Source organism: Nyctereutes procyonoides, unplaced genomic scaffold (genome assembly GCF_905146905.1).
Source record: "Nyctereutes procyonoides isolate TBG_1078 unplaced genomic scaffold, NYPRO_anot_genome, whole genome shotgun sequence".
NCBI lineage: Eukaryota > Metazoa > Chordata > Mammalia > Carnivora > Canidae > Nyctereutes > Nyctereutes procyonoides.
In genome coordinates this window covers 1,742,864-1,755,013 of record NW_026575114.1, presented here as the reverse complement: position 1 = coordinate 1,755,013, position 12,150 = coordinate 1,742,864, and the positions used below count along the sequence as shown (strand labels likewise).

Sequence of the window (12,150 nt, the reverse complement as noted above, 5' to 3'; positions counted from 1 at the left end):
TTCAAGGCACCAGGTGGGGTCCTGGCGGCAAGGCTGCATGTTAGGCCAGAAAGGAGGGCCAGGTGGGCCAGGGCTGGCCCAGATGCTGGCAAGGGTGTGACCCTGATGCATGTGACCTCAGGAAGCCACTGCATACAGGATCTGACCTGACAGAAGAGGGGACAGCCAGGCCCACAGCCCCACCTGCTGTCTGAGGGATGTCCCCAAATGAAACTTGTTCACAGCCCAGGGCTGAATCCAAACTTGTGCACGCGCCCTGCAGGCAAGCGTGTCTGCTCAGGACCAGCAGCCCCAGGGACTGAAGGGACCAGAGCAGAGGCCCCCAAGGACCTGTCCACATTCCTCTTCTGGCCACCTTCCTGGGCCTGGGCTGCTCACAGACCACACATCCCCACATCCTGGCCCTGCTCCTCCCACATCAGAATAAACAGCGGCCACAGGGCCTAGCAGCCCATCCACACCTCCACTGTGCACTGATGGCCACTTTGGGGCTACAGCTGCCCTTAGTCATGAGGGGAGGAGCAGCGGGGTGACTGCCAAGCCTGCAGTCACCCAGAGTTACCCAGATGGCACTCAGAGTCACCCAGATGGCACCTAGAGTCACCCAGATGGCGCCGAGATGACACCCAGATGGCACCCAGAGTCACCCAGATCACACCCAGATGGCACTCCTGCTTCATCGCGATACAATCCCGGATATCGAGGCAACAGCAAGCCCCTGAACCCCCTGCTGTCTCCCACCTCTCTGGGCTCCCCTGTCTACCTACCCTGCCCAGATGCCCTGTTCCCCCACTCCCACCTCTGTCCAGCCTGGCACTCACGGCAGCCCCTGCCCACAGCTGCTATCAGGTCCTCCTGCAGCTCCCACCGGGATAGTCCCCAGAATGGAGGAACTGCTGTCTATTCTGATCTGTGCCCCCAGTGACCACAAAAAAAATTTTAAAAACTTAGCTCTTTAAAGAGTGAAGGAAGGGGTGGGTGTGCCATCAGGCAGTAGCCAGACAAGCCCACCTGCTCATCCTGATGGCCCAGAACACTGCTCCCACCCTCCTGCTCACTCGCCACTAGGAATGGTTCAGATTTTCCCAGATAGGAAGTGGCAGCAGCCAAGTGATGACCCCCTCTGACAGGGGCTGCAGCCAACACCACTCCCCTGATTCCCCAGAGTGTCCTTGCTGTACGCAGACAGGGACACAGGGCTCCAGGGCCCTCTGGGTGGCCAGCCTGGAAAGCAGAGTAACAAAGACCCCAGGATTCCAGGAGCTTAGCCCAGCACCCCCATCCTGTCCCATCAGGCTGCTGTGGAAGGAGCAGGGGGCTGCCTGCTGCGACCCTGTCTTTCTGGCCTGGTCACAGGGCATAGGTTGTCGCCGCCTGCCTCTATACCACTAAGGACAATCCCAGCCATGCCGGAGCTGTGCAAGGCCTCACCTTGCACTTGCAGCAGGGCCACCACATGGGTGCCCGCAGCCTCACAAGAATAGATGCCACTGTCGCAGGGCAAGGCCGGCCGGAAGGACAGCCTGGCCACGGTCCAGTCCTGCTCTATGACGACACGGCGCCCGTCGGCGCGCACCTCCTGCTCGTCCATCTTCCACGTGGCCTGCACGGGCCGTGAGTACTGGCAGAGGAGCTCGGCCGGGCCGCCCTCCTCCACCACCAGGTCCTGCATGGCACTGACCACCTCCAGCGTGGGATCTGTCGGCCGACACCCCAGTCACGCGTCAGCTGGAGCCACGCAGCTGGACCCCACCCTCCCTCTGCCCTCAGAGGCTTGGCAGCAAGCAAGCGCAAGGCTGCGGCGTGAGGGGACCTGTAATGATGACCCAGGGCCCTCTTCACAGGGCAAGCCTTGCCTGCCCCCCGCACCACCCACCCTGGCAGATAGCCCTCAGGGCTAAGCCCTCCCATCCCCTGGGTCCCTGCATCCCCCTGAAGCCCTGGCCCAGGGCATGCTTTGCCTCAGCAGGGACACAGCACTTCTCCCCAAAAGCCCCCTGCTGGACACACGGCACCTCCAGCCCAGGTTGTCCCTTCTCCGCAGGCCTTGCCAACCTCCTTGGGGTCCCTATCCCTTGTTAGCCTGCTGAAATCCTACTCAACTAATGGTTCGCCCCTCAGATGTGGGTGAACATCCACACTTATTCTAAAGCACAGAGGAGGATCAGGGCAAAAGTGCTGGGTGAAGCCTTTCTGGCCAGCCATCCCAGGGGGACCAGACACCCCCACTGGTGTTCCCCGAAAAAGCCTAGCTCGAAGGGCACAGGACCTCAACTGAGCCCACAGCAAGGGAAGCAGCCACGAGCAGGGACAGTGCAGGCTCAGCCCAGGGCCAGGAAGGGGACTCTCACCTCCTGGCAGCCCTGTAGACAAGCACCTGGCCACACAGCAGGGGCCAGGCAGGAGGCAGTGCCTGGGCCCCACAAGTGGGTGGGATGGGGTTGGCTTACAGCTTTACCATTGCCCAGCCTGACCTTCTCATCCACCAGTCAGGCCAGCAGACCTCCCACTGTTCCTGCCCGTGACACGCACAGAGCAATGCCCAGTCCGTGTCCCAGGACCTGCCCAAACCTGCCACCCCGGGAGCCTGCAGCAAGCGTGCAGAGTCAGTAGGTGCAGAAGCGCCAGCTCAGGGCAGGGTCCCATTGGCCAATACCTTTGACCAACAACTTGGCCGTGGAGACCAGGGGCCCTGCGCGGTAGGTGATGGTGCCGGAGTCGGCAACCCCCAGGCCCGAGAGTGTGAGGGAGTGGAAGGTCCCGTCACGCACGGAGATGGCACTCTGGGGGCCATCCTGCAGCAGGGTGCCATCCAGCCACCAGCGGGCCTCCGGCCCACCCGCACGGGACACCTCACAGGAGAACGTGGCCACCTCCCCCGCAAAGACGTCCACATTCTGCAAGCCACGTACCAGGCATGGTGCTGCCTCTGCGCAAGAGGGCAAAAGGAGGGGAGCTGGGCATCCTGGGTTTGCGGGGCCAAGCTGGGGTCCACACAGGCTACGCTGGGCTGAGTCTAGAGATCTACCCAGGCCAGCTGGATCACCTCACTTGTAGAATGACAGGCAGACTGCCTACAGCAAGCCCATGGAGGGCTGCCTCAGCCCCCCTGTACTCAACACCCCCACTGGAACATGTCCAGGTTCACCAAATGAGACTGATGACCTACATCCATGCCCTTTTCACAAGGCACAACACATAAGCCCCATGCCCCCAGAATGTGATCTCTGTGGGGTGGGTACAGGGTGAAGAGAAGCCATGGGGCCTGCTGCTCTGATAGGGTGGGGGGGATCTCCCTTGGGAAGTAAGCCCTCCATCCCTGGAGGTGTAGAAGCAGGTACTTCTCCCATCCCCAGAGCTCCATTTGTCCAGACGTCTTGAGGTCCCCCCAGCCCTAAGATTCCTAGGCCCTATTGCCGTGTGGCAACTGCCCCCTGCTCTGTCATGCAGTAGGACCTGAACCCAGGGCCTTCCCAGACACAGATGATGACTACTCTGTACCCCTGTGCCCACCATGGCTGCATGGCTGCTCCCCTCAGAAGACCCCCATGCCCTTCCTAATGGTGCACTTAATAGTGCACCATTAACATTCCAGCCTGCACTTGCCCTTCCACCCTCTCCCAAAAGTGCACACCTGATGGCATCCTTGCCCTACCCCATCAGCTCCCCATTCCCATCTCCAGTAGAGTTCCCAAGTTCATCTATATGCCACCTACCAGGGCATCCATTCACACACCCCCAGGCTCACAGCCCTCCCCACAAGGCTATGGCCAGGTATCTGACATGAGCCAGCACACTCCAACAGGAGACACCGGGCCAAGAGGCACAGCCCTCAGTGGAGCCTGCAAAGTCCAACCCAGTCCCATGCTGCCCCCTTACAGATGCCCACCCTGGATCCACTCCACTCAGGACACCCAGAGTGCCACTCCTCCCCCATCACTCACTCAACTTGAGGGCACTGCACTCTGGAGCCTTTCCCAGTCCCACAGTCCACAGAGCTAACTGTGTCTGTCCACCCTTTGAAGATCCCAGAACAGGGGAGGGGACCTGAGATTCAGGACACATACTGTCTCTATGTCTAACTCGCCCAGCAGACTGGGGACTCCCTGAGGGCAGAGCTGCATCTGGCCCTTCTCCAAGTAGATGGTAAGATAGATGCTAGGTGGCTAGATGGGCACATGGATAGAGGTGGGTGGATGGATGATGGATGGATAGATGGATGGATGGATGGATGGATGGATGGTGGATAGATAAATGTTGGATAAGCAGATGGATAAATGGATACGGTGGGTGGATCTGCAGTAGCTGGATGGATGGTGGGTGGATGACAGATGCATGAATGAATGATGGGTGAACGTGCAGTAGATGGATGGATGGATAGCAGATGGTTGTGCAGTGGATGGATGGATGGGTGGATGGATGGTGGATAGATAAATGTTGGATAAGCAGATGGATAAATGGATACGGTGGGTGGATCTGCAGTAGCTGGATGGATGGTGGGTGGATGACAGATGCATGAATGAATGATGGGTGAACGTGCAGTAGATGGATGGATGGATAGCAGATGGTTGTGCAGTGGATGGATGGATGGGTGGATGAGCAGATGGATGGATGGATGGTGATTTGACAGATGGATGGATAGTGGACGGATGGCAGATGAACACATGGACAGTAAATGGACAGATGGATGGTGAATGGATGGATGGTGGATGGGTACATGGTGGAGAGATGGATGAAAAGGTAGATATGTGGATGTAGACAGAAGGATGGGTGGTGAATGGACGGGTGGATGGAAGAGTAGAGGAATGACCCACAGGCACGCGGCTGGTTATGGGAGCAAGCTGCCCACCTGTGACCTTTAGCTGGGCCTCCGAGCTACACGAGCCCACTTGGAAACTGATGGTTCCAGCATCCTCCAGGGTTACCTGAAGGAGAGAGGGGGTCTCAGCCTGGCAGCCCTGCTCCCATCATTTCCACAGGCCCCCAGCCCAGCCCCAACCCAGATGCATCGTGGCAGGCAGCAGGTCCCAGGGAGCCTACCTTGTGCAGGGTGAGCAAGTGGAGTGTGCCATGCTCTACTGTGATGTCATTCATCTCATTGGCCTTCAAGGGCACCCCTCCCAGGGCCCAGTGGGCCTCCTGGCCAGAGGCCCTGGACAGCTGGCACCGGAAGTGGGCATCCTGGCCCTCACTGAGCTGCACATCCTGTAGGGCCTCCACGATGGTGACCTCGGGGACTGTGCAGTGGGAGATGGGGCATTGGCCTCTGTGCCAGGCATGCCTCCCAGCCCCCAGGGCCCGCCCTAGCACCAAATCCCATTTCCTGGAGACATCACGTGGCGCACCACTCCAGTGCATCTTGGCCACCCCAGCACCACCCATTCACAGGGCCACCTCCCCACCGGTTCCCTCCCTGCAAGGGCAGGGACCCGGGGACCTGTCGGGCCCACAGAGGGCCTGGACCTTCCACCCAGGGGCCAGTGAGCCAGCCTGGAGCCCACTACCTCGGACAGTGAGCTGGGCGGAGGATGTGTGCATGCCCACATGGAAGGAGACGGTGCCTGCATCCTCTGGTGTCACACCCTTCAGCTGCAGCATGTGGGTGCGGCCACCTCGCATGGACACCTCCGTCACCTCGTTGCTCTGCAGGGGCAGGCCTTGGAGCCGCCACTCCACATCTGTGACGCCGGGCCGTGACACCTCGCAACTGAACTCCACATCCCCGTCGACCTGCACCTCAGCATCCACCAGCCCCCGCACGATGGTCACCTCTGGTTCTGGGGTATAGGTGAGGAGATCCCTTCACCAGCCAGGCCAACCTCCCACTTCTCCTTCTCTGGGAAGCTTTCCTGAACACCCTCACTCTTCTCTTGCCACAGCCTCTATGTGCCCCATATGACATCTGTCACCATGACATTCAATTGCTAGGAGCAGAGACCCGGCTGGGGGTGCCTCTGTTTGGAGGAAATGTGAAAGGAGTTGTAGAGGGGTGGGCTGCCTCTGTCCATCCCCACCCTGTGGCCAGCCCTACCCTAGCCAGGACAGCAGGGAGCCAAGCCCTTTGAGAGACGCAGGGGCTCCATGGCGACGACCAGGACAGGCCGCCCACCCGTGGGCTGGGGGTGAGAGGCAGGGCAGTGTCTGGGGAGGGGTGCAGCTTGTTTCCCAGAGCAGAGCAGAAAGGACAAGAGAGAGCCTGTGACCCCAGAGCCACCAAAACAAGGTACAGACAAGTGCTTGACCTTAATGGGTGCTGGGCTGGGCCAGGTATATGCCTGAGCAGCCGCAGGGAGAAAGTGTGTGGCAGCGAGGGCTCACCTTTGACCATGACAGAAGCCATGGTTTTCTGACCACCGGCCACGCAGACGTACTCGCCAGTGTCTTTTGGCTCTAGCCCGTGGATGAGCAGCTCACACGTGGTTCCCATGCGCCTTATCTCATATTTGGGGCTCAGGTGCAGCTCCACACCCTCCTTGAGCCACTGCACTGGGACATCAGTCTCTGCCTTGCTCAGCTGGCAGTGCAGCCAGGCCACACCGCCTGCTTCCTGCTCCGTGCTCTGCAGCTCCTCCTGGAACACGGGCCTGGGGGCTGGGGGGCCAGGGAGCGGCGCTCAGGGCTGCCAAGCAAGGCTCTGGGCTCCCAGCCGGGGATTGAGGGCTCCAGGGGGGGACAAGGGGGCACTGGGCAGCTCACCTCGGACAGAGAGGCTGGCTGTGCTCTGCGTGTGGCCAGTGTCACAGGTATAGTGGCCGGCGTCCTCCTGCTCTACGCTTCGCACCAGCAGCTCCACGGTTGTTCCCTTCTGCACCATCTGGTACTTGGCACAAGGGAAAAGCTGCAGGGAACCCTTGCGCCAGTCCACGCTGGCACATTCCTGGCTCAGCTCGCAACGCAGGCATGCCGTGGCACCTTCGTCCACCTCCTGGGCCTCCAGCTCCCTGAGGAACCGCACAGGTGCAGCTGCGGGAGGCAGAAGAGTGTGAGGGCCATGAGGGCCATGGGGGCCATGAGGGCCATGGGGGCCATGAGGGCCGGGGCAGGAGCAACCAGGGGGTGCAGGGGGGACAGAGCAGGAGCACAGGAGCAGTGTCGCTAGGGGTGCAGGGAGACGGGGGATGGGTGCAACTGCGTGGGTAGGAGAGGAAGTGGGGGTGGGACCCAGGGTGCCACAGAGGTGCAGGGGAGGATCACCAGAGAGCAGCTATAAAGTAGGGGAGGCACCACAGGTGCTTAGCTGAGGGGTTCCAGGAGATGGGACTGACTGCTGGGGCGGGGCTAAAGAGTGGGCGGCGCAAGCTGCTAAGGATCTGAGGAATGGGAACCTCAGGGGTATGTCTATAGGGTGCAGGGGTGTGGCTACCGGGTGCAGGGGTCCTCAGGGGTGTGGCTATGGGGTGCATGGGCATGGCTGCTGGGTAGAGGGGACCTCAAGGGTGTGGTTATGGGGTGCAGGGGCATGACCACAGGGTACAGATGGGAACCCCTATGGGTTTCCAGTGGGACCTTCATGGGTACAGCAGCTACAGGACGAGGGTGGATCCCACAGGGGTGCTGCTATGGAGTGCAGGAGGGGAACTGCAGAGGTGTGGCTATGTGGCGCAAGGGTGAACCACAAAGGGTGCAGCTGTGGGGGATGGGGTAACCTCAGGGTGAAGGCTGAGCTTCCTGCCAGGCTTGACAGGCCCCCAGGGGATGCCCAGGGTGACACTGCCACCCCAAGGCCCAACCCAAAGCACTGGCTCCGGTCTCGCCTTGGGGTTCACCTGTAATGGTGAGGGTGGCACTGGTGGACTGCAGGCCACAGGCACAGGTGTACTCCCCTGAGTCCCCCCGTCGCAGGTCCCACAGCACAAGCTCCACCGTGGGACCCTGCTGCCGAGGCTCCCGACGTGAGTCAGCCTGCAGCTCCAGGCCGCCCTTGCTCCAGACCACAGTGGCACCGGGCCGGGACAGTTCACAGCGCAGGGTGACTGATGTACCCTCCTTGGCCTGCAGGCTCCGGAGAGGCTCCTTGAACACCACCTGGGCAGCTGAGGGGTGGGCAAAGGCAGACAGGAGCCAGGATCAGCCCTACGTGGGAGTCCCAACATGCAGCTGGACACACTGAAGGGGGATAACTGGGCGGACTGGGGTGAGACGGTGGCGGGGGGGTCTGTCATACCACCAGGACGGGCCCGTGAGGCCATAAGGATGAACATTAGTGACCAAAGGACACAGAGGTGAGTCCTCTAAAGGCCCGAGAAGATGCCAAGACATAGACAAGGACAGGCACTCATGCACTCCATGCGGCCCCACGCGGCTTTTACCCCTGACGGTGAGCACAGCCGCCGTCCTCTCCTGCCCACACACACACGAGTACTCCCCGGAGTCCTCCACGGCCAGGCCCCGGATCTGCAGCTCGCACACGGCCCCGTCCTGCCTCAGGCTGACCCTGTCCCCGGCTCTGAGGACCTCAGGCCCCTTCCTCCACTCCACGGGGGCCGCCTTGCTCAGCTCGCAGCGCAGCGTGGCCGTGGCCCCTTCCGTGGCCTCCTCATTCCTTAGACTTTTTGTGAACTTGGTGGGCAGCTCTGCAGAGGGTCAAGGTGACACAGAGGAAATCAGATTGTCTTGGGGACACTTGGTCTAAGATGGAACACCCACGAGAATCACATACCAGTAAAGGGTCACAGCGTGAATGACTTAATGAACACACAGACAGCGAGGAAGACAGAGTCCAGAGGGGACATAGCATGGATGTGAACATCGCGACAGATACAGAATAAGGATGTGGAGGCTGGGAGAGACTGGAGAAGGTCACTGGCAAGACGCAGACGTCCACAATCCTACTAGAGAGAAGGGGTGACAGGATGACACTAAGCTGACACCAAGCTCCAGGTCCACGCGGCCCCATGCGGTGTTTACCCCTGACGGTGAGCACGGCCGCCGTCCTCTCCTGCCCGCACACGCACGAGTACTCCCCGGAGTCCTCCACGGCCAGGCCCCGGATCTGCAGCTCACACACGGCCCCGTCCTGCCTCAGGCTGACCCTGTCCCCGGCTCTGAGGGCCTCAGGCCCCTTCCTCCACTCCACGGGGGCCGCCTTGCTCAGCTCGCAGCGCAGCGTGGCCGTGGCCCCTTCCGTGGCCTCCTCCTTCCTCAGGCCCTTGGTGAACTTGGCGGGCAGCGCTGCAGAGGGTCAAGGTGACACAGACACAATCATGGTCTCTGACCACAGGGAAGAGGCAGGACACGAACATGACAGAGAAGACACAAACCCCAACAGACATGGGCCAGGTGCTGGGTGTGCAGAGCACTTGGTGTAGGCCGTGCCCCGCCCCCCCAGCCTGGCCTGCTCACAGTGTGGCCGTGGCCCTTCCGTGGCTCCCCAGACGTTACGCTTGGTGTGATGCTGGCCAGCACGGCCGGGGAGAGCCAGGACTCCAGAGCCAGTCAGCTTTCTGGGGCCCTGTGTCCAGGATGGGTACACATGCAAGGATCACACCACCTCGAAGGGCCTCACATTAGTGAGACACATGTGGAGACAATGAGGGAGGCCCACAGGCCTTGCACAGACGCGGGGCACAGGGCTGAACATAAACATCAGCATGTCTGCTGAAGGAGCAAACAGGATCCAGGACAAACACAGAACCGCAGGAGGACAGACATAGGGGCCCACAAAGTGCTACGAAGGAGGGGTGATGGGGAGACAACGGGCAGACACCAAACCCCAGGTCCACGCGGCCCCACACGGCGTTTACCCCTGACAGTGAGCACGGCCACCGTCCTCTCCTGCCCGCACACGCACGAGTACTCCCCGGAGTCCTCCACGGCCAGGCCCCGGATCTGCAGCTCGCACACGGCCCCGTCCTGCCTCAGGCTGACCCTGTCCCCGGCTCTGAGGGCCTCAGGCCCCTTCCTCCACTCCACGGGGGCCGCCTTGCTCAGCTCGCAGCGCAGCGTGGCCGTGGCCCCTTCCGTGGCCTCCTCGTTCCTCAGTCTCCCTATGAACTCGGTGGGTTGGGCTGTAACAGGGCACACAGACTAGGTCATGTTCATCATCCCACCAGCATAAAGGGGCCTGCGGGCCGGCAGGCATGGGTGCTTACCCCTCACATTGAGGTTGGCCAAGGTCATCTGGTCCCCAAAGCAGCAGGAGTACTGCCCAGTGTCCTGGGGCCGCAGGTCCCGCACCACCAGCTCCAGCACTGGGCCGTCCTGCCGCATGCTGTACTTGCTTCCGGGCTGCAGAACTTCGTCTCCCCGGCGCCACTGCACGGGTGCAGCCACCGTGGACAACACACAGCACAGTGTGGCAGCGCCACCCTCCAGCATATCCAGGTCCTGTAGCCCCTCCCGGAAGCACACTGGCCGCGCTGTGGGCAGGCACAGGCCTGGCTCAGCACCCATTGCGGCCACCTGGCTGATAGCCCCTGCATTAGGGGCCACGGGCATGCCGTGGCCTGAGAGTTCAGGCAGGCCCACCTCCCCCTTCCCACACAGGGGCTACAGAACACAATCCCCAACACTGTCTTCCAGGAGGGGGACAAACGGTCAAGAGCAGAGAAGGACAGAGTAGGGTGGTCTGTACCCCCCAAATCCACACACTGGAGTGCCCCAAACCCCAGAACCTCACAATGACTGTGTTTGGAGGTGGGGTCTTAACCAACGTGATTAACATAGATGAGGTCATCTGGAGGTGCCTAATCCCACAAGATACATGATCACGTGAGAGAAAGTTAGGGCACACACACAGGGGGAAAATGGCACGTACACGCCGTGGAGGGACCTTCGGGAGGATGTGGCCCTGCCGATGCCCGGCCCTGTGACTTCCCAGCTCCAGGACAAGGAATGCTAAATGCCGCTGTGGAAGGGCTGGCCTGTGGTGTCTGCGATGTGGCCCATGCTGACACAGGTGGAGATGAGCCGAGTTGGGAGAGGGGGGACACAGATGGGCCAGAAACCAAGACACAAGATTGCTGCTGGTCAGGAGGCCACGGTGGCAGGAGGGGCGACTGGAGCCGGACTGTGGGGGCCATGGGCCTCCCCGACCAGGAGAAGAGGAGCCACATGGGGCCTGGGCCCGCCCCAAGACAAGGGCATGACCCTGGGAACTTACCGTGGACCCTGACGATGGAGCTGCTCCAGGAATCCCCAGCCTCACACCTATAGCGCCCGCCGTCTTGCTTGGTGGCACCCGTAATGATCAGCTGGGCACGATGGCCCTCCTGGCTCAGCTGGCACCGGGCTGATGGCCGCAGGACCTTCCCATCCTTGGTCCAGCACACAGAGCCGTCCAGGGTGGTGATCTCGCAGACCAGGGTCAGCTCCTCCCCCTCTGTGACCGTAGTATCTGTGAGCTCCCGGGAGAAGATGCTGGGCTTTTCTAGGGGTACAGAGCAAAGCAAGGACACTTGGGGACTCCTGCAGACCGAGCAGCTCCCTGGCCGAGTGTGCAACTGTCCCTTCAGGCAGGGCCAGAGGGGAACAGGGCAGGCCCGAGGTGCCGCAGCCCACAGTGTGGACACAGTGGATCATCTCTGCACGCCGTATGCAATGATCACCCAAAATGAGCCCTATGGGCCGGGCACGGTCTGCCCAGGACCATGCTATGCACGTGGCTGAGATCTGCCCACCATGAGGCTGCACCCTCCAGCCCAGGGACCCGACCCCTCAGTGCACAGAGCATACCACCCACCACCCACCTGTGACCCGAAGGGTGGCCGAGGCCCGCTGGTCCCCTGCCTCAAAGTGAATGGTGCCCGAGTCCTTGAGGGCAAGCTGCCGCAGGGTTAACACGTGGTAGCCACCTGGCTGAACCTCGATCTCATTGAGCTCGTTGGGGTGCAGAGGCGTCTTGTCCAGGAACCAGTGGACAGGCCCATAGTTGGCAGGGGAGACGCGGCAGGAGAAGGTGGCTGAGGCTCCCTCACGCACCTCCACGTCCTCCAGAGCCTCCGTAATGAGTACACGCTGGCCTGCAGAGTACAGAGCAGTAAGTCAGGGTCCCCAGCCACCAGCTCCAAGAGAAACGGTCACTCCTCAAGACCCAGGCAGGCTCACAGCTCATAGGCCGCAGGTGACAAACCCAGGAACCAGGAAGGGGCGCAGAGCTGAACTGTCCAGGCCCACCTCCAGGGTCCTCCTGCGGAGCACAGAGGCTGGGCA

At 61.3% G+C, this 12,150-nt stretch overlaps 1 protein-coding gene across 1 annotated transcript in view; it reads right to left on the bottom strand.

Moving 5' to 3' along the window:
* The window catches only part of OBSCN (obscurin, cytoskeletal calmodulin and titin-interacting RhoGEF), a 135,526-nt gene that overhangs the window by 45,407 nt on the left and 77,969 nt on the right, over positions 1-12,150 (bottom strand). Inside the window, exons 44-58 of the mRNA XM_055333724.1 lie at positions 11,688-11,960; positions 11,102-11,368; positions 10,757-10,888; positions 10,092-10,358; positions 9,744-10,007; positions 8,908-9,171; positions 8,310-8,573; positions 7,767-8,033; positions 6,697-6,963; positions 6,319-6,591; positions 5,505-5,777; positions 5,041-5,237; positions 4,850-4,925; positions 2,657-2,929; positions 1,432-1,698 (exon numbers count right to left, since the gene is read on the bottom strand). Of these exons, the coding sequence (XP_055189699.1) occupies positions 1,432-1,698; positions 2,657-2,929; positions 4,850-4,925; positions 5,041-5,237; positions 5,505-5,777; positions 6,319-6,591; positions 6,697-6,963; positions 7,767-8,033; positions 8,310-8,573; positions 8,908-9,171; positions 9,744-10,007; positions 10,092-10,358; positions 10,757-10,888; positions 11,102-11,368; positions 11,688-11,960 (3,624 nt within the window). The remainder of the gene's footprint in view (positions 1-1,431; positions 1,699-2,656; positions 2,930-4,849; positions 4,926-5,040; positions 5,238-5,504; positions 5,778-6,318; positions 6,592-6,696; positions 6,964-7,766; positions 8,034-8,309; positions 8,574-8,907; positions 9,172-9,743; positions 10,008-10,091; positions 10,359-10,756; positions 10,889-11,101; positions 11,369-11,687; positions 11,961-12,150) is intronic.